General features: G+C 45.4%; 1 protein-coding gene across 1 annotated transcript in view; it reads right to left on the reverse strand.

The window, feature by feature from the left end:
- The window catches only part of Znrf3 (zinc and ring finger 3), a 146,739-nt gene that overhangs the window by 11,438 nt on the left and 113,242 nt on the right, over window positions 1-22,059 (reverse strand). Inside the window, exons 3-4 of the mRNA XM_027956077.2 lie at window positions 1,384-1,458; window positions 826-957 (exon numbers count right to left, since the gene is read on the reverse strand). Of these exons, the coding sequence (XP_027811878.2) occupies window positions 826-957; window positions 1,384-1,458 (207 nt within the window). The remainder of the gene's footprint in view (window positions 1-825; window positions 958-1,383; window positions 1,459-22,059) is intronic.

Consider the following 22,059-nt stretch of genomic DNA (forward strand, 5'->3'; position numbering starts at 1 on the left):
TGAGGAAGAAACCCGGGGTACTAGCCCCAGGCTCCTATTATCCTTCAGCTTGAGGTTGTACAAAACATGCCAGGCCAGCGTTAATAGCCATTAGTGTCCCTTCAACACACTGAAGAGAAGACTAAATGCTGTGTAAGTCAAGCCCAGTCGAAAGCTTACTTTCCCAGACTCATCTGTGAGTCAGGGAGTTTGTGAATTTTGGGGGGATAGGTGGGGGGGTACTGAGGACTGAACTCAGGGGCCCTCAACCACTGAGCCCTATTCTGTATTTTATTTAGAGACAGGGTCTCACTGAGTTGCTTAGGGCCTCCCTTTTGTTGAGGCTGGCTTTGAACTGGTGATCCTCCTGGCTCAGCCTCTCAAGCTGCTGGGATGACAGACGTGTGCCACCACGCTGGGCTTGAGTTGGGGAATTTTAAAAAGGTAATGTACCCCATGGAAAAAAGGACATAACAGGCCTTTTCTCTAGTGTCTGGGTCAAATGAAAGGAGGGCGACACAGGAACCCAAGTGCTGGGCATTCCACCTTCATTCTCCTTCCCGTGGCTCCCAGAGGCAGGCGCCACGTGAGAGAAGGAAGGATGAGAGGGAATACCAGGCAGGGAGAGCACAATTTTCTTAGCACAAGCCATCTATTTCTGGTAAGTTTTTTCAACTTCCTGAAAAGGAAGAGGGGAGAAATATTTTCCTGGCATCCTAGAGCTGATCTTGACCTGCAGGAGCCTGGGGTATGCCGGTATTTTAAAGAAAGGACAGGAATGAAAGCATCAGCCCAAAGGAAACAAAGATACAGAGAGCAGCTGACAAGTCATGTGTGGACACTCACTCGAGGAGGGCGGTGTTGGATCCTTGCTCGGGCCACTTTTTGCTTGTTAACAATGTTCATTAGCTTGAGAGCATCGGCGCCCTTCACGTACACCACTGGTCTTTTGAGTGGGTCTTCTGAGCCCTGGTTTAGCTGAGAAGCAGAGAGCCCTCGTTAGAAGATGGGCTGACTTTAAGAAGAGAGGACTGAGGACACAGCTGAGTGGAAGAGAGCTTGCTTAGCCTGTACAGGGCCCTGGGCTCAATAAAAATAAAATAGCAAGAGAAAGGGGCTGGAAATCTGTATCTGGAAATCCTTGAAATCGTGAGGCAAGACAGCCTCGGGGTCCCCAAAAGGGCCGCTAAGGCTGATGGTTGTTGTAAGATGGGCTAGCCAGGCTGCCGGCCCAGAGGAGTCTTTGAAAATGTTTTGCACCCCAACTCCCTGGCTCTTCACCCCTCTCAATACTCCTCCCCCAGGTAGGATGTCCAAATGCAGACAACTTACTTCAGCAGACAAGTTCACTAAAGGAAGTGCCTCTCTCAGGGAGATTTCAGGGTTGGTGTGGCACGAGTTTACCTGGTCGATGGCTTCTGGGTTTTCAGACACATCAAAGATGACTGCAGTAGCTCCCCGCTGCACTGCTCGCTTGGCCTGGCAGAGGGAAAAAGAACAGGTTGGCAACTCTGGTCCTCTGACCTCACCAATGCTGACCTTGGACATCAGGCCTGTATGTGAAAGCAGACTGACAATAACCAACTTGTGTGGCTCTGGGCAAGTTACTCAGCTTTCTTAAGCTTCAACTCTCTCATCTGTAACATGGGACAATGCCACCTACCTGGTACGCATATCCTAAGAACCAGGTGACTTACAGGTAACTGGGTACTCAATAAGCCTGGCTCCTCAACCAGCCCTAACATAACATTAACAACAAACTGCAGAACAACAGACACACTGATATCAGTGTTTCCTCTGGTGAACACTGAGCCTTCAGCAACCAAGGCAAACACCTTTGGTCCATCTCTGTGGTCCTTTTCTTCCCTCCCACGTCACCTAATTGCAATAGCATGTTGATTATTTCTGAATGAATCTCAGAATGGTCACTTTTAATCAGTGACACAAGCTGAAGACCTCTGGAGACACTGTGTTGGGGGGAAGCTATGAGAAATAATTGTACATGGGGATTTAGAGCAGTTGGCTGCCAAACCTGGCTGCACATCAAAAACCACTTGGGAAGTTTGTAAAGCAGATTTCCTGGCTCAAACCACAGAGACTGATTCAGCAGGGCTGGAGTCAGGCCCAGGAAACTGAGTTCTATAAGCTTTCTGAGGGATTCGTATAATTCAACTACTTAGGGAACTACAGATCAGAGTGATGAGATTAGAAGGTTCAGAAACAAATGAGAAGTGAAGGGATTCTTTTTTTGAAGGGGGTGTGGTAGTGGGGAGAGGATTCCTTTCCATCCCAATGAACCTTCTAATTTCACATCCAGCCAAGTGGACAACAGGGCAGAAGCTGTGGAAGAACTAGACTATAAGACAGACTTTTACTTTTAGGAGTCTGAATCTTGTTAAGGAAGTGACTCCTCTAAAAAAAATGTGGGGGAAAAACAAAACAAAAACAAGACTGCTATATGCTATTAGATAGGCAAGTGATGGAAAGTGTTCAGAGGTCAATACAGGCACCAAAGGCCAGAGTGCTTGAGAAACAATAAAATCTGAATTCCTTCCACAGGAATAATGGCTCTATATTGACGTGGCTAGTCTAATGACTCCACTGGACCACCAGAGGGCAGCCTCATCCCACAGCTTTTAAACCAATTTCCTGCACTTGGTACCAAACAAGCAGGACCAAAAACCTCTGCAGTGGTTCTCCTGGGCAAGGCACGTTCCTCAGCAGTTTAAGAAGCTCTGGTACCCTAGTTGCTGTGCTGCAGAATCTGTCCCTGTTCTGCAGGAGACTCTCTCTCTCTTTCTTTTATTTTTTGCAGTACTGGGACTGAACTCAGGAGTGCTTTACCATTGAGCTATATCCCCCGTTTTTTTGAGACAGGGTCTCACTAAATTGTCCAGGCTACCCTCAAACTTGTAATCTTCCTGTCTCAGCCTCCCAAATAGCCAGAATTACATGTATGTGCCACTGCACCCAACTCTTCTTTAAAAAATTGAGGTGGAATATATTAAAAGTCTTGCCTCTGGTCTGGTCCACCCCACCCTGTTTTACAATGGAGTTCTGCACTAGAAATCAGGAGTGTATCAATACTGGGGGCTATTCCCAAGCAAGTTACAGAATCTCTTTCAGCATGTCTCAGTTTCCTTGTCTGTCAAAGGAGGTAGATGCCCATGTAATTATAACTAGGGTCCCTTTGAGTTCTCAGTCTTGGCCATTCAACAGAGAATCCAGAGTAACTCAGAACAGCAATGTCATGTCCTCCAGCAAGAGGACATGGGTGGCAGAATTGAGAAAATATAAGGCCAAGGTAGCATCAATTTCCTAGTTTGGAGCCTAGTTTGAACAGTGAAGAGGGCGGGTGGCAAATAAGGTGCTTCCATTCCACTTACAGCCCGATTTCAGATACAGCTCAACCCGCTCATACACAGGAGCCAAGGACAAATGCCATGTTTAAGAAAATGCTTAATTCTCATAGTTTACTTTTAAAGTTATATTTAATGCAGACTATTAAAACGTTTATATTTCCTGCATGTACCAGGACTGGACAGGAGGGGAGTTAGCTCAGAACCCTATTGGAAACCTGCCTGCCAAGAGCCAGCTTAGGATTTAAAATAGGCTGTGAATAACCCATACTTAAAAAAAAATATTCTTTATTATAATTTCCCCAAAGCAAATTTAAAAAGTACACAACACTTCTTGGTCATACTTTCCCTTTGCTCATTTTTAGTTAAAAAACTTGATGAGGCAAATTTTTTGAATCAATCTTCATACCTTAGAGCATTCTCCCATTTTACCAAGTCAATCTTGAGCCAGGATATTATTTCAAAATAAACCTAACCCTAGTTGGGAGATTGTCCATACTGTGACTACTACAAACCCAGTCTCCATAGTGCCACACACTCAGTGTCCAAAACTCTCGAGGCTACTTGAAAGAAAGGATGCAGCCTGTGGATATGGCTAGATTAAGGTCACTGGTCGCTGGTCCAGAGGGCAGTTACCCCTAAAAACTGCACAGACTGGAGTGGAAGGGAGAGTAAGAGAAGGCTGTGATAGCAGAAAAGAGGTGGGACATTTTGGCAGGCACAAGAAGAGCTCTTGCCTTGATGACCTCTGTATACCCTTCCCACAGAGGGATCTTCAAATCCTTTATCACCTATGCTGCTTTGATCCTCACTGCAGGCCCCACCTGTCAGCAGGTGACTGGAAGCCCAGCGGGCAGAATGCTAAATAAAAGGTTGTCATGGTCCTTATTTACCCTTTCCAGGGTTGCAGAACCCAAGGTAGTCAACGTCCACAGCCACTGACAGCAAACGGCAATATCTGCACACAGATCCATTTTGAAAAGCATAAAATTTGAACCCTTACAAGAGAGGGGCCTACTGTGGTTGGCACTTATTGTTCCTATGGTAACTCAATTAACATTAATTAAAACTGAAAGACAGCCAGATGGGATCATACTCTTGATTGCCATAAAAAAAAAAAGTGCTCCCCGACCATGGATGTGGTTTCCCGTAAGGAGGTCTATAGTGTCCCAATGCCAAGGGTATTCTGATGAGAAAGGTCCCATGACCTTTCTCATAAACATAAAGCCTAGAGGCCAGCACTTCTCAGAAATCCTACTTAGGGGAGGCTGAGGCAGGAGGATCATGAGTTCAAAGCCAGCCTCAGCAACAGCAAAATGCTAAGCAACTCAGTGAGACCCTATCTCGAAATAAAATACAAAATAGGGGCTGGGGATGTGGTTCAGTGCCCCCGAGTTCAATCCCTAGTATCCCCACACCCCAAAAAAGAATAGGAAAAAAAGAAATTCCAATCAGGAATAGATCTCATGTCCCCCTTCCCACCATGTATACAGTTACACTCAGACTGGTTTGGGGCTTAGACCCATAGAATACGTGCTCCCTGGAGTCTCTGGAGCACAGAGCCCATTTTTTAACCTGTTTGCCTATTCCTTTGCCAAACACTTGGGTGTGGTGTCCCCAATGCCTAAACTCTCATTGTAGGAAACCAGACAGAATATAATCTTAATCCAAATGATGATAGAAAATCTCCTTTGTCCCAAATTCCTAATCATAGGATAACCAAGGAAGCTTGGATTCTCAGAGATGACATGGGCTCTTTTGGGAAGTTCCACAAATAGGGGCTCCAAACAGGCTTTTTTTTTTTTTTTTTTTTTTTGCATTTCACTTTTTCTAAATACTTATCATAAGCTTTCAATGAGTCATTAAAAGATCTTTTTTTTTTCTCCCCCTGTGCAAGTCAGGGCATAGAACCCAGGATCCACATGCATCATAGGCAAGTGCTCTGCCACTGAGCTATATCCTCAGCACTGCTATCACCCTTCTTGTCGCAGCTTTTAAATATAATACTGTGGTTTACATCCTTCCATGTTCTCCTTTAACCCATGCATTAGTAAGAATAAAATTAAGGGGGCTGGGGTTGTGGCTCAGCGGTAGAGCGCTCGCCTCGCATGTGCGGGACCCTGGGTTCGATCTTCAGCACCACATAAAAATAAATAAGTGAAATAAAGGTATTGTGTCCAACTACAACTAAAAAATAAATATTTAAAGAAAAAGAGTAAAATTAAGAATAAAATGTACATGTATTATGTACACACAGCAAAATGTACTTCAAAATAAATTGGATGTGCACTGCTCCATGTCTGCTATTTATTCTTTACCTCAATAATTTTCTCAACAATATTATAGGCATTGATGTAGGAAAATGTTCATTCTTAGCTACACATAAAACTCCACTGTACGGTTGTGTCGAAGCTTATTTAATGACTGTCCCTCTGACAAGGACACACAGGGATATCTACCTTTTCTCTTAGTATGAACAGAGCTGTATCCATATTGTAATTAGTTTGGTGGCATTTGCCCTTAAAATAGCTCTGAGTGGTCCTGCTGAGGGAAAAGGGTATAGATATCCTATCTCCAAACACCCTGCTTGAGTGCCCAGCACACCCTTGGAGCCTAACAGAGACTCCTAGAAGCTAGGAAGTAGATCTTGCAGACCATGTTGTATACCCCATAAAGCCTAACAAAGCAGATTGCCCTGGGCATGGTCCTTACTCAACTAATTAACACAGTAGGTGGGAACGGAGTTTAATTCTTTTATATTACCACTTATTAATTTAGTTGTTCAACAGTAGTTATTAACCAGTTACTATGTGTGCTAGCCCCTGGGGAAAGGTCCAGCAGTGGACAGCAGGCAGTGACAAACCTCTGTCTCCATAGAGCATGACTTCTGCCTCTGGGGCCAGCAGAGACCTCTCTGAAGAGGCTGGGAGTTCGCCAGGGAGAGTCAGTGTTTAGTACCAAGAACAAATAGGCATCAAATCAAGAACATAGGATCACATATCTCATGTCTCCATAGCAGTTTTTCCTCATTAGTGTCCTTAGGGAAATGCTGCCTCTGATATTAATGTTCTAGAGGCTCTTATCTATCCAGCATCCCAAACTTTTGGTCACAAAATCCTTTTTCCAGCAATGTCTGTGAACACCCACTCTTCCATGAAGTAGGCTTTGGGACCAATGCTCCATGGCAGGTGGTATGCTTATGCACACTCTCACTCCCACTCTCACTCTCACAGGTAGAGGATGTTGGGTCATGATGGAGGATCTACATTTTGATCGGAAAGCTAACTACTAAATAATATACACACCTATAATTTATATGAGATGGATATTGGTATGAAAACATCCAACTACACAGTTCATCTGACAATTTAAGAGGCCCAAATCATCCCAAGAAATTCTAAGGAAGATACCAGCCAGGACCTTGTAGAAGTGTCTGCCATAACATACTTGCTGCTGTCTTGGGTGAGGAGATCTTGCTTAACAAGGAGCAGACTCTTTCCGTTTTACAGTGTGAGCATTCAGGGAGGCTCTCCTCAGGAGACTTACATTCAGCAGCTTGCCCCAAGGGGCAGAGACAGGACTGTAGAGAATTCAGAATGGCACCAGAGTCCCAGGGCTTGGTTCCCATGACTTGGCCATCAGCCTTCTGTTTCAGCTTGGATCCCCAAGTTACTTGTGCAGCTATTTCCAGAGCAGAGCACACTGTCCTGGACATCTGAGTCATCTCCTACTCAGGCCAATGTGGGTGCAAGGGGTCTTGCCATAGGCTTGTAACTGTCCCTCCTACAACCTTTCCTTTCCTTCAACTTGAGTTACTTCCTCAGGAGGTGCCTGTGCCCTCCCTGTCCTCTGCCTGCATCAGTATACACATCTGCTTACCCAGTTATACTGACTGTCTTCTCAATTCATCCATTGTTTCCCATCCCCACTGCTGCCACTCTGTCACCTTGTGAATCAATCACATGTTCCCATGGGGGCTCCAGCCCACCCTTCCCCAGCACAGCAGAGGCTTTCTAAATCATGGATGTGACCTGCCTACTCTCCCATTTCTGTACTGCTCCTAGGGAAGGATCTCATCTCCTGGCTGCTCATTGCTTCCGAACTCAACGCTCCAATTTCCAGCCTCGAGGGGGCTGGGACTCCATTAGTTCTCTGAACCCCCAGGGGCTTTTCACTAATGCACACACCACCGCCCCATGGATTCCTCTTTACCTCTTCTAACTCTCCTTGGCCAGGGCAGTGGGGTTCCCCGGAGCCTCCCTCAGGGCTCCACTGCAGCACTTATGACATCACACTGTAATTATTTACTTCAAATGCTTCCCTCACTAGAGGGCAACCTTTGTGTCAGACTTCTTTCCTGCTCAATTCCCAGAATTCAACAAAGGGCCTGACACTGGGTAAATGACCAAAAAATCTTGCTGATAGACGTAAAGAGGACCAGCTTTTGCCAGACAGTTTGGCGTCAAACACCTGGGCCCTGCTGTGTACAGCACTGACTGTGGCATGGACTGCCTGGTCTCCTCTAGGGGAGGAGACTCTTGGGTCAAGAAAGATCGTTCTCTACCACGTCTTCTTGAAGTGGATATTGCTTGCACTTCAGGAGTTGACTTCTTTCTTAGTAGCCACAAAATCTTCTGCTCTCTATTTGCTGATTGGTTATTTTATTAGCAGGAATCACCTGCGCTCTTGGGCCCCTGAGGCGGGGGGCGTACACAGCTTAACAAAAATAAACTGGTTTCTTTTAAAGGACATAACAAAGCATATGATTTTATCAAGTCAAACTTTTCCTTTCTTTCTTTTTTTTTTGATCCCAGGGATTGAACCTAGGGACACTTAAACACTGAGCCACATCCCCATCCCTTTTTGGTATTTTATTTAAAGAACGGATCCAACTGAGTTATTTAGGGCCTCACTCAATTGAACTCATGATCCTTCTGCCTCAGCCTTCCGAGCGCTGGGATTATAGGTGTGCGCCACCGCACAAGGCCTCAAGTCAAACTTGTAGACTGCTACCCCTAGGTAGGCACTTTGTCTCTGCCTTGCTGTGGATCTTTCTCAGGCTCTAGGTGTCTGTGCGTGCTCTTCTCTGGATATCAAAGCTCTCAGAAAACAGCCTCTGCACAAAACTGTGTGCAGGCATCGAGTCTGTTCTTCCCCTCTCTGAAGGAACATGAACCTTCCTTAGTGTTTTCACCTAAGAAAAGCCAGCCAAAGACCACCCTTGGACATATCCACAGGACAGAATGTACCAGACACATGCTTTTAGAGCTTCCACCCATTATCACTAGAGGAACTAGGCTTTCCTTTGGCCTAGAAGATTGATGGAGTCCATCCTCCAAAATGAGAGGAGAGTGGGACTTGAGTCTGCCCTCCCTACCAGATTCGAAGATCTGGAGCATGGCTCTCTCTGGTTGGACTGGTAGAAGATTTTACAGCTTCAAAGTTCCCAACTCAATGGTGGCCTAATTTGGGGTAATCAGAGACCAAAGCACTGGCTTAAGAGACATGTCCACCTAAGGCCTGAGCCTACAGAAATGCAGGGCAGCAATAACAAGCCCTGTTTATGTTGCTGTGGTGGGGCCTGCTTCTGTGGTCAGGGAGGGGTGAGAGACCAACTAGCCAGCCCAGGGACTGGCCACGCCCAACACCCACAGGTCTTTCTTGGCGGGTCCTACCCAGTCCAAACAGCCAGGCTTACTGGGTCCTTTAATGCTCCTCCTTCTGGAGGCCACTAAATGGATTTTAAACCCTCATTCCTCGCTTTTTCCTTCCCTCCTCCCCTAGTTCTTCACTTAGCAGTGACCACCCAGGCACCAGCCTCTTGCACATTCTGGTCAGCTGCTGTTCCCTGAAGCATGAGTCACACTGTATGACATGGGACGCTCGAGCCAGTCAAGGGGGCTCGCAAAGCCTGTCTTACCAAGGGCCCTGTTTTCCAACAGAAACCTTTCATTCCATAGGAAATGAGGTCACACACCAGAGCACAGGGGTAACTGGTGAGAAAAACCTGGTGCCAAGGGGGAGGGCGACAGTGTGAGAAAGGGGGTATGTGTGGTAAATCAGGCACCAGGGGGATCACCTGCGTTTTTGAGTAATTCATATGGGGTAGGGGGCACACAGCTCAACAAAAATAACCTGGTTTCTTTTAAAGGACAGAGAAGGCATATGATTTTATCAAGTCAAACTTGTAGAGCATTTGGCTAGTTTACTTTCAGGACTTGGAGTTCCCAATTCACTGCTTAAGAGACTAACACACAAAAGGGCCCCAAGGTAAAGGAGGATAGGGCGGGAGGCCTGGGCAACTGGGCAGGGTCACTTCCCCCAGGAGTGGGTGTTACTGCACTGTTGCCTGTTCCACCGGCTCCTCGCTCCAGGGCTTGGCTGTAGCCCGGCCTGACCTTCCAGGTTTCCCTGGCAGGAGATCAAAGCACTGAAGCCACAAACAGCTCAGAACTCAGAGGCCCTGCAGCCAACACCACCCCCCCTTGAGATCTGCCCCCAGGTCCCTCCTCCCTCTCCACCTCCGTTGGTATGGGGGTGGGGTGGGCACTCTCAGAGTCCCTCCCCTTCCCAAGCCTAGCTTCCCCAGGCTCCCACCGCCTACCCAGAGGGCTGGCCTTTGGGGCAGGCTGCTATCCGGCCTTCTCGCCCAGAAAATACCCTCCTGGCTGGCGGCATTCCTCCCCACAGGGAGAAGATATTTCTCGTCATAATTAAAGTCATTAAGCCTCCAAAGGCTCCCATCGGCTGCAGGTTCTGAGCTCCGGAACGAAGATGATGCATTTTAAGTCCTAGTTAAGATTATGCTGAACTATTTAGGAGACATGCAACAGCGAGCGTTCAGTGGTTAAGTTAGTGGTTAAGGCTGCCGGAGTTTAAACAAGGTGGGTTTTTCTCAAAATATGTAGCACCCCCCCACTTAATCTCTCCTAATTAAAGGAGTGGACAGGAAGGCCAGAGTCCGCAGCTGTGTCACCAGTACAGGTTGGTACCCTTTCCATAATCAGAAACTACTGGGTGTCAAACGGAAATGCACTTCCCTAGATCTTAATCTTAAACACAGACTTTCAGATCAGTTCCAAGAAACACAATGATCCTCTTTATTTTAACACCTGACAAGGAGCACCAAAAACCCGGGGGAACCTGTTCACACCCTCCAGTTCCACTGATACTGCTGGGTGAAGGATGTCATGGAAAAAAATGGCTACAGAGCTGTGGACGCCTGGAAGAGAAACTTTTGGAAACAACTACCTTAGGTTGAGCTCCCCAAGTCCCACTTCAAGCCAAACAGTAACTAGAAACTTCACAAAGGACCTCTGCCTTCTATACATGTGGCAACTAACTAATATAAACAAATGTTAATTAGGTGGCAAAATCAGGCTTAACAAGGAACAATGGGGCCTGCAAATCTGCACACTCCATAGCAGTTCTTCCCAAATGAAGACAGGCCCCCTTGAGGGCTGGGCTTCTTGCTGCAGTGGTCTTGGTTCTTAACCTTGGCCCACCGAGGAGGCAGTGGGGGAAAGCAGCTAAAAAAAATAACCATGCCTGGGCCCCTCCTTAGAGATGAGTTTGATGTGGTAGCAATATTTTTCTAAAAGTTTTCCAATTAATTTCAAAATTCAGGAGGGTAGAAAACATTCATGCAACCTGAAATTGCAGTGAGCCTCCGGGGTGAATGTCCATGGTACACCCTGATATGGCTGGACAGGTGTAGCTCAGGGGCTATCCAACTAACACTCCAGCAATATTCAGGATGAGGCAAAGGAAGTCATTACAGCATTCCTGAATCAGGTGGTAAACTGATGTACAAAGCAGGATTACTTTGCTTATGCAAATTTTGTTATTTTTATTAAGAGGAAAGCAATCTGAATAAAAATGTGCATGCCTGAGACATCTATGGGGCTTAAGACACAGGTTAACAAACCATCAAGTACAACATATCCTGCCCTAGACACATACACCTCCACAAAAACCTCAAAGGTTAAGTTTCAAGTGAGATTCTCTCGTTCTTTGGAGCCCCTCACCAAAGCGGTTCAGGTAGCCAACTGACACTTGGAGGGGCCTCAAACAGGTGCTGGTGGATCACTCCAGCCTCCAAAACCAAGCTCTCTCCTTGAGAAGAACAGTAGCTGCCATCCAGTCTGCCCCCAGGAGGACAGTCCTAGAAAAGCAGGCTCACAAGGGCTGCAAACCAGCACAACAGGGTCATATTGGGGAATTGAGGGATCCTGGGAATGGTCAGAAGTGACTTCCCTTTGGACTCCTTACCTTGTGGCCAGAAACTTGGCCTTAAAGTATGCCCCACCCCTTGCCTCATAAAGGGCAGGGTGGGGTACGGGCCCAAAGCATGAGACTATAAGAAGGGGGAGTAAGAAATGAAAGCACCTAGCTGGGTGCGGTGGCTTATGCCTGTCATCCCAGTGGTTCCGGAGGCTGAGGCAGGAGTTCAAAGCCAGCCTCAGCAAAATCAAGGTGCTAAGCAACTCAGTGAGTCCCTGTCTCTAAATAAAATACAGAATAGGGCTGGGGATGTGGCTCAGTGATGGAGAGCCCTTGAGTTCAACCCCTGGTACCCACCCCATCCCCCCCAAAAAGAAAGGAAAGTACATTCAGTGCTTTCAGACAGTACTGAATCTGCACAGCAACTCTGCCAGAGAGGTGGTGCTGGCCCCATTTTATAGCTGGACTCCAAGATTACACAACTTGCCCTTGGGCACTCAGCCACAAAGTTGAGAGCTGACATTTGACCTAAGCCCCCTCTATAATCCAGGCCAGAGAAATACTCATCTTGACTCAGGGGTTTCTAAAGTCAAGCATGGTGATGTGTGCATATGTGAGCATGAATGAATGCTGAACCTCCAAGTGTTCAATTAATAGCTTGTATAAACACTGACCTTCCCAGTTCACAAGGAATTCCAGATAGCTCTTATCCCAACTCAGATGGACTCCCTTCTCTTCCACACTTCCTTTACAAATGTCATGCCACTAAATAGTCAACACGAGAACGATTTTCCCCTAGTTGCCTACCACACTGCATCACATCTAGCCTTACCTGGAAGGTGGTAGGCTGGAAATTTGTACTGGTTAGCAACTTGAAAGCATGTGTCTACTTAGAAGCTTTTTCATTAGAAGGGGTCAAACCATTGCCACTGCAGACACTGCACTGGCCCACGCCAGCTCACACAGTCTTTACCCTGTATACTTTTTTTTTTTTAATTTAAATTTTTTTTAGTTGTAGATGCACACAATACCTTTGTTTTATTTATTTATTATTTTTACGTGGTGCTGAGGATTAAACCCAGTAACTCACACGTGTGAGGCAAGCGCTCTATCACTAAGCTACCACTCCAGCCCAACTCTGTACACTTTTTAACATCTATTTAAGCGGCTTCGAAAGTCACCTCTGTACAACATTGTGTTGATACCCTTTTATCTAACTTTGTAGAACTTAAGAATGATACTATTTCATTATTTTTAAGCCCTATACCAAGATCATTTATAAAAACAGAACCAAATCCCTTTCTCTAGGGAAGGGCAGTCACAAGGCTCTCAGCCCCGGGTGCAATACGTTTGATGACACCCCACCAAGGTGGCCTTGAAGAGTAACACAGCCTGAAAGTCAGGCTGGCCAACCCAATCTTTTTTTTTTTTTTAGCACTGCCACAGACAGAGGAAGGACAGGGAGAGGAGTTGCCACTTCATACTGCTTGGTCTGAAATCCTAGTTTGCCTAACCAACTCCCCGACTGTGAGCACCTGATGATCTTTATCTGCTTCATTTCCCCTTCTGTGCAATGGGGATGATGCTAGTCAGATTCCTTGTGGGAGAGCTGACTGAGAAGACACCTGGCACCTAGTAAATCCCTGGGAATGATCACTATATACAACTCCCTCCTTTCAACACAGCACATACTTTTTGCATGTGTCCTTTGGGCACCTGGCCCTTCTCTGGACTATATAGATACAGGATTCCTCTCCAGGAAAAAGAGAAGAGGCATCCTCTGATCCCTCTTGCAGGCCCAGGATATATGCAAAGCGGGCAGGCATTCACGATAATGACTCTATCTTTGAAGTTTCACATACACACAGGAACATCACAGTGTAGGGCAAGAAATTATGCCATAGCCCAAGTCGGGCACAGGATGCTCAGTGGCTGACCCTGGGGGCGGGGCACTGTTGAATATAATCCTCCACGGAGATGAGCGAGGGGAGCTGGCTGGAGGTGCACCTGGCCTCCATAGGTTTGAGATCCTCAGATCAAGTCAATTCTTAGGTGCAACCAAGGTACATAACCACAAGACCAAGACCTTACGGGGGTTGGAGAGGAAGAGGTAGTGGGCTGGGAGTGAACTTCTTAACTCTTGTTCCTTTCCTCCTAGAATGGTCAAATTCCTTTCTCAGCTATATTTTCAAGAAACCCGCTTATGCTATTCTAACTCAGACTTGAGGACAGCCCTGTAAAAAAGAAAATGTGCTTCCAAGTCAATAAACAATTGAGTTTTTTTTTTTTTTTGGGGGGGGGGCGGAATATCTGGGGAGAAAGAAACCCCTTTCTTCCAAGAGTAGAAGGCTAGGGCCTTCCCAATGAAAGGCCTCATGGACATTTACTATCCCAGGCATTCTGTGGTCACCAACTGCTGGCATAGCACCTGGAACTGATGCCAGGAGGACACAAATGTGGGCATAAGAGCAACTATTTTAGTCTAAACAGGGCAAGGTCTGAGATTCACAGATGACCCCTGGCTCAGGGGCCTGTATCCACTGGTAGGACAGAATGCAAGTTTCAGAAGGGTCTTCTGTCATAACAGGTTGATAAAAAATTGGGAAAGATGAGAATCTCAAGGACATAATTTTCAAGTTTAAGACTCATTACTCTTTCAAAAAACACATACCTTCTTGAATTAAGCCCTCAAATACACTCTGAGCTGAACTTCTTAAGTCACAGAATTTGTGTCAACCACCCAACTAATACACACTTCTCTGAAACAAGTCATGACAGCTTTGTCATTAGGAGCATTTTTAGTGATGGAGCACAGGGGTGAAGAGGGCTACTGGCTGTAGCAGCTGAGGTTATGGGATAGGCTATAAAACAATATGAGTTAAACTACAAAAGTCATATTTTAGGGTCTAATTCAAAGACATGGTGTAATGATCATACTTCTAAAGGCCAAAAGGTGAAGGTCTTTTCATAAGTACACTCTTGTTTTTTTCCAAATGCATTTTAGTCCTGGCCTTCTATTTATTAATAGCCTTCACAATAGCAGTGATGATGGAAGGGGAAGGAGAGAGCAGAACAGGCACCACACTGGCCTTCCTCAGCCCAATAACTGATGCTAAAAAAAAAAAAAAAAAGAATTGACACTAATTGGGGGAAAAAGATGCTCCCAGACATGCTACCACATGTCAGGGGTACAGCAGCAACAATCTTCACTAGTATTTCACTAGTACTTCCTGCTCCTAAGTTCACGGTCCCATTGATGCCTCTGTCTTGGCTGCAAAGCAGTGGAAGGCAGGCCATCTGTGGGTTAAAGAAATAGAGCTAGACCAACGAGACGACAAATGCATCAACTGTGTGGGGCCACCTCAAAGATGCTCAACACAGTCTGGGATGGAGGAGCTTGGGTGGGGTGATATGGCTGGTGTGGTAAGGAAGGGTTTCATGGAGGCCAAGCAGCCTGAAAGGAGAGAAGAGAGGGCTGGCCAGGAGCTGGACACATGGCATGCTGGTGGAACCAGCACAACCTGCAGTCACACCAAGTGGCACGGAGGGAGAGGTCTGCAAGGGCGACTCTGGGTGCATGATGGCTTCGTATGATAGTCCACTCCCAAGGCCAACATGTCAGTGCCCACCCTTTTTCTTGGTAGCAGTCAGCATGCCCACAGCTAGTTTCCATCCAGCGTATCCAAGCAGTCCCTGTGGTTTTGGATCACTAACTGAAATTTTACCTTCCCTGGAAAGAGAACTCTCACCCAAGGCCTGGTCCTGCTGCTCTGTGTATCCAGGCAAAATGCTTTACTTTAGGCAACTGTCTTTTCCAGGATTCACTAATTCAACCAATATTAGGCATCTAACACGACGGTCTAACTGCATGCCCCAAAGACCCAGTTCTAAAAGACTTAAATGTTCCTTCCATGGAACACAAGTAGCTATAGAAGGGATCCTACAAGCACAGCCATAGGTAAGTGCCCTGAAGGAGAGGAACTGCAGGACAGCAAGAAGAAAGGGGGGAAAGGAGGTACTTCAGGGCCTGTGTCTCCACTTTCTACAAGGACTCAGCTGGTCACACTGTGAAGGGTCTCCTCAATAGTGCAGGCATGCCGCCCGCAAGCCCCTGCTCACAAACTAAACATCTCCTCAATACCAACACTCCCACCCACCACACACACGGGCAAGCTTTGTTACAGGAAGGCGGACTATAGTGTGAGAGCGGTTAACAGCACTGAGGATTGAAAAAAAAAAAATAGCCAACGTCTTTAAAAGCATTATAATGAAGGTGACTAAGGGGACTACAGGCCACAGAAAGGTGGAGCTAGGCCAATCACTTCCTTTGGTCAATAATAGGTAAATGACTGTGTCATTAAGGAAAGGACATCTTGCAAAGGAACATCTTAATCCCAGTAAAAGAGTAAAAAGGTTACATTAAGGGAGTCAGGGATAATCTCTACCAATTACTCAGAGCCCTTCCTGTTGGGGAAGTCTGAAGAGAACAGGAAGAGAGCTGGGTCGGGATCCAGGTGCTTAGGGTTTGTTTTACATCCAAGGGTTTGGCTGTCTGGTCTGTGGTAAGTAGACAGAGCTACACCTATGGGCTTTATGTAACCCCCCAAACAAGCAGGTAATTGCAGAATATGCCAACGGTGGCTCAAGAATGCAAGCATGCAGGACTGGCTGGCATCATTTTGAGGCTAAACAAATAAAACTACATACCCTCCAGGTAGCTGGGACATGTGAAAGCACTGTAAGCCAAATCCAGAAGGAGGACCGCAAACCACTCCCTTTGAGGATGAGTTTTGGCCAGATGGTCTCACATGGCATAACTGAGTCGGCTTCCCCTTCCTGGCCCCAAGGGCCAGTGTGGCACACCACAGGAGACTGAGCCTGCTTTTCTCATTCTGGGACATGTGAAGCACCCTAAGGAGACTAAGCCTGCTTCTGCCATCCCAGAAGCATATGCGGAACCCTGAGGAGTTCCTGCTTCTCCTGTCCTGGGAGCGTGGGAAGAATCCCTGCAGTCCTCATGCAGAGGGACACAGGGGGTCTCTTAGTGACCCTGACTAAGGTACATCTGCATGGGTTAAGGGCTTCTTAGCCCTGCTATGGGATGGAAAGTACAACTAACCCACACCTGAGATTTGCAAAGGAGACTGCAACTTTCCTGAGGTCAGCAGGGGAGGGCGCTCAGAGCCAACTGCTTCTTGTCAACCCTGAGCCTCTACTTTTTATACTCCATTAAGTCTTGCAGTGTCCAACTTTTTGTTTGGCAAGGGCCGGTGGGTGATCAGAATTTAGGGGAATTCAATGTTAGTTTTCCCAAAAATAACTTTAAAATATACTAGTGTGTTAGTAAAAAAAAGTTACCATTTTGTGTATTATTTCAAACAATCACCACTAAAACATTACTAAGAGAAATGAAGCCATATCTCTTAGTAAGAAATTTCTTAAAAACCAATTTGTTAAAGAAAGGTTGACTATAAAGGACTTGGTAGCAGATGGGTGTAAGTTAGATCAGAAGGGAGATGGAATCTTGAAAAGAGTGTACATGAAAATAATTTCAAATGTACCAACTAAGTTCACTTAATAAATCTTAAAGTGAGTACTTTGGTAACAACAATAATTTCACCAACATACTGAATGCTTCTAATGGGACTGGGGCTTTTGCATAACTCAAAATCGTAAGACTGAAAGCCAGAGGTTTTAATGGGGAACTTAGCTCCTGCCAGTCTGCTGGTCACACTGCCACATGCCACCACAAGCACATGCTACATCGAGTTGCAACGATGGGTAAGGACCAAGACTCAGAAACAATGGCTTCCTCAAGGCCCTCAGCCCTACTTCAATTTCCATCAGAAGAGAAAGTGTGTCTAGAATCAGGGTCTGACAGTCAAGAGGCGGTTAGGTCTGGGGGTCACGTTAACAGCTAGCAGACCAAGTTATAGATTAACTCATCACTGCCATTGCTTGGTTAATGGACAATTTGTAAATAACTTCAGTAGTTCCGGCACAAGTTCAGAGTAAAAAAAGCAGCATTTTCTCTTTTTATTTAAGACTTAAAAAGTCATAAAAAGGAATGGATTACTACACCACCAAAATGGATGACTCTTAAAATAATTTTGCTGAGTGAAAGCCAGATTAAAGATACATATTGTATGATCCCATTCCTATAAAATGCAAACCAATACATAGTAGGAAAAAGCAGATCAGTAATTTCTGGGGACTGGAAAGGATAGGAGAGAGGGATGACCAAGGGGAACAGAGGGAACTTTTGGGGAATGATAGATCTTCACCTTGATTATAGTGATGGTTTTGTGTGTGTGTACAGGTCAAACTACCAATCTCTATACTATAATAATCCTTTATCATGTATATAACATTAATTTTAGTTAATGTAGGAAAATTCTAAAGCCAATTTAAAAAAATTATCCAGACTGAGAAGATAATACTGCCTTCGGATATCTACAACAGTTTCAGTATTTTATTTACTCATTAAATCTGGATGAATGGGTAAGTTTGGCCAGTAGTGCAGAACCCACCTGGCCTCTGGGAAGCAGGCAGATCCTAGGTCAGCATATACAAGAGAATACTTCATCAAGACAAGGATGATCAGTTGTGTGTGTACACTTGCTGCCCACTATCAGGAGAGCTCAGTGGCCTGACCAAATTTTCTATTTCTGATTCTATCATATACTAAATAGAAGCCTTGGGGGAAATCACTTAAAATATGATCCTGGTTCTTTACCTGTAGAACTGGGATAGTGATGATTCTTTAAAGGATTGTTAATGGCATTAAACAGTTCATAGTTGTAAGGTGCTTAGCACAGTCTGGACATATGGCAAGTGCCACAATTCATAATAGCTATGATTACTACTTGATCTTTACTTCAATGAGTAATGGCACTAAGGTACTGACTGCTGCAAATCAGACAATGCTGCTTTGAGCAAAGGGACTCAGAATGGAAGTCTAACCTGCATTTTATCTGTTTTTATAGTAATTGCTTTAGTGCAGTGTGATGGATGTGAATGGTACTGTTTTGTACTGCACTGACTTTACACTTCTGCTTTCATTTGGTGAACCGAAATAATCTCCAAAAGTACAAAAGTCTTCAAAATTGAAGATGCTCTCCTATGATCTTCCATCTTTCCAGGCTCAACTGGAAGTTACACGATGAACCTAAAGAATCAAGTATCTCCTCCTACCAAGTGTTAGAAGAATTCATTCATATCCCCTGGAGTAAACTGAAGAAAATGGCCACAATGTTTTGTGGTTCCTCCTAGCAAGGAATGAGTTTATTTCTCCCTCTTGAAGCCAGGCTTGAGCATGTGACTTGTGTTGGCCAATGGACATGAACAGATAGAACCCAAGCAGGGGCTTGGAAAGTACTCATGCTTTGGGCCTGGAGATCTCCATGTGAAGAAGCCTAGGCTAGTCTATCTGGGGCATTAGAGGCACAGCTGTCCCAGCTCCAAACAGGAGTGGTGCCATCTTATCCCATTCAGGCCCAGCTAAACCACCAACTGACTACAGACGTCACCCGTGCTGGCCAGGTCAGAGCTGCTCAACCAAATCACAAGCCGTAAAAACAAGTGTTTTTTGGAATATTAAGTTTGAAGAGCAGTTCATTAGCAGCAAAAGCTAATTGATAGACCTGTGCTAAATGAATGCATGAGGTGGTGCTGCCTCACCTGCACTGTCCACTGTGCTTTTCCACCATCCTATTTACGTTCTCAAGTTTCTCCTAGACCCAGGTAGGTTTATGGAACCACCACCGTGTGAGCGGAGAAACCCATGTTGCATAAGTTTCACTGTCTCTATTTGTTTGCCATTTCATCCTGTACATAATGCCCAGAGTTATCCTCTAGTCCTTTAGAGATTCGAGTCTGGACTCCTCATGTGATGTTCAAGACTCAGCTTAGTTTGAATTCAGTCCACCTGACCTCCACCATCCCCCCATCTGCCTCCAGGCACTGTGTGCTCCAGCCACATAGTCCTACCATTTCTGAAAAATAAACACACTTCTTCTGGCTGTTAAAAATAGGACTGGGGCTGTAGCTCAGTGGTTGAACGCTTGCATAAAACCCTCTCTCTGGAAAATATTCCACTTTTAGGAATGGAAATGAATGAGGAGACTCCAGAGTCAGACTGTCTCTGCCTCTCACTGGTCCAGCCCAAAAGACCATATGTGGGGTCTAGATTCACTGCCAAATATTAGACGTAGACAACTGTTCTGCCTACAACAGTGTTACTTCTCCTTCTAGTTTCAGGTCACTTGGGTGAAAACGTGTTGCAGAGGTAAAGTGCACCCATGGGCACCCCCGCCATGCCAATGCTCATGGACACCTCAGCTAAAGTCTAAGGAGAAAGTTCTCTAATCCATCACGACTGTCATGGGCTCTCATCTTCCTTCAAGGAGCTTAAACACTACCTCACCTTCCCCAAAGCATCTGTCAAGGGTCGAGAGGACACTTTGCTGGTCTGGTTTCCAGATTTTCATGTGAACTTGAGTTCGATGCACTGGGCAATCTGCATGATCTGTGACAATGACCTTCCCCAGTGCCAGTGACATCATTTAGTAATGATCACTTAAATTCTTGCAACATAATTTAGTTCAGGGTGTAAGATACAAGCCTCAACAGCCAAACCAATTTTAGTTTTGATCCGTTTTTTCTTCTTCCTCCTTTCCTTCCCTTCTCTCCCCCTCTACCACCCCCACCCTTTTGTGGTGCTGGGGATGGAACCCAGGGCTTCCTACATGCTAGGAAGGCACACTACTGCTGAGCTACATCCCCGGCCACAATCCTTCCCTTCTTAAAGTCATTGGGAGAGAAAGAAGTCTGGAAGGAATAATATGAACTCAGAGCAAAACACCAAGACTGGATTTAAATTAAGCTTTGGACTTGTTAGGCTTTTCTGAACATTAAAACTATGCAAAATATAAGTTTTAGGCAATTATTAGTAAAACTAAGGTATACATCTGTAACTATATATCTATACATGTCTATATGTAGATATATATATATATATCCTTTTACCTCACACAGCATATTATGCAACTTTCAGATAATTTAAAAGCAATTGTCACAAAACAGTCAAATAGATAATATTTAGCAAGATACCTAAAATAAAGTAGCTAACTTTCTGTAAGTCTTGAGTGTCTTCCTTTCGTTACTTGGCAGAGGATAATACCTAATATGGTAGCAAAGTGTTGTTTGATGGGTTTGAAAATGACAGAAATGACAGGAAGCAGTAGAGCACACCTCAAGCAGCAGATGTGCCGAAGATCATGTGCTAGAGCGGAGGTGGTAAGCTCTGATGTGGGACAGGCTGTGTACAGTGTCTCCCTCCTTCTTCCAGGAACCTCGACTTCGGGTTCTCTGCTCAAGGCAGCGGCTCTCCACTTCTCACTCTTGTCAGTCTCAGAGCCACATCACAATCTGGATTGACCCTATTATGCGTTTGTATGTTGGTTGTCTCTGTGTCTCCCCTACTAATCGGGAAGCAAATGAAAGGAGGAAATTTGTCCACTTTCACCTATATAGGTAATGTCTAGAACACTGTGTGGGGCTATGGAAGTCCAATAAACTTAAGAACAAATTCCATGGACTAGTATGCTCTACACTGAGCTTCCAAAGGGAGCCACTTAGTCAAGCTCATTGTATCCATGTTACTTTTAGGTAAAACTGGGAGGTCAGGGCATCTCAGCCTCCTGTCCAACAGGGGGTTGTGGCAAGACTGTCTGTGAAACAGCTTGGGAGGCTGAGGCAGGAGGATCATGAGTTCAAAGCCAGCCTCAGCAACTCAGGGAGACCCTGTCTCTAAATAAAATACAAAACAGGGCTGGGGATGTGGCTCAGTAGTTGAGTGCCTCTGAGTTCAATCCCTGATACCAAAATAAATAAATAAATGAGTGAATGAACGAATGAATAAATAAAATAAAATAAAAATAAAAAAGAAAAGGAAGACAAAAAACAAGACTGTGAGGTTAGCTTCTGCACCATGGAATGGCAGCTGCTGAACTGCTCTTGGCCCAGGGATCCCATTTATACTCAGGAATCACAAAATCCAGGCCTGCACTGCAACTTAAGCCAGGAGGCTACTATTAACAGGGGATGCAGGGCATTGACAAGTGACTTCAACTAGGCCCACTACTAAGCGGGGGTGCCATGGGGTGGTGGACAGGCGCATAATTCAAAAACAAGAAAACCAGTGGTGATAACTATCTTTCTGTAAAGATTTTGACTAGGATTCTCACTGTTGTTACAACAGCACTTGGGATGACTGTGTAACTTTACAGCAATACAGAAATGTCCAGAGCAGAAGGAAAAACACAGGGAAAAGATACGTAAGAAAGATATTAAGACTTTTGCACTGTTTTCTCTGAGCATGGAGACATTTTTTACATTGTTAATAATGCCAGGCTATCCTGGAAAGGCTGCTATCAATATTCTGTGATGCCTACAGTATTCCAACCCAGGTGCCAGGTCCACTCCAACCAGTCCCTCT

This window comes from Marmota flaviventris, chromosome 1 (genome assembly GCF_047511675.1).
Source record: "Marmota flaviventris isolate mMarFla1 chromosome 1, mMarFla1.hap1, whole genome shotgun sequence".
Taxonomy (NCBI): domain Eukaryota; kingdom Metazoa; phylum Chordata; class Mammalia; order Rodentia; family Sciuridae; genus Marmota; species Marmota flaviventris.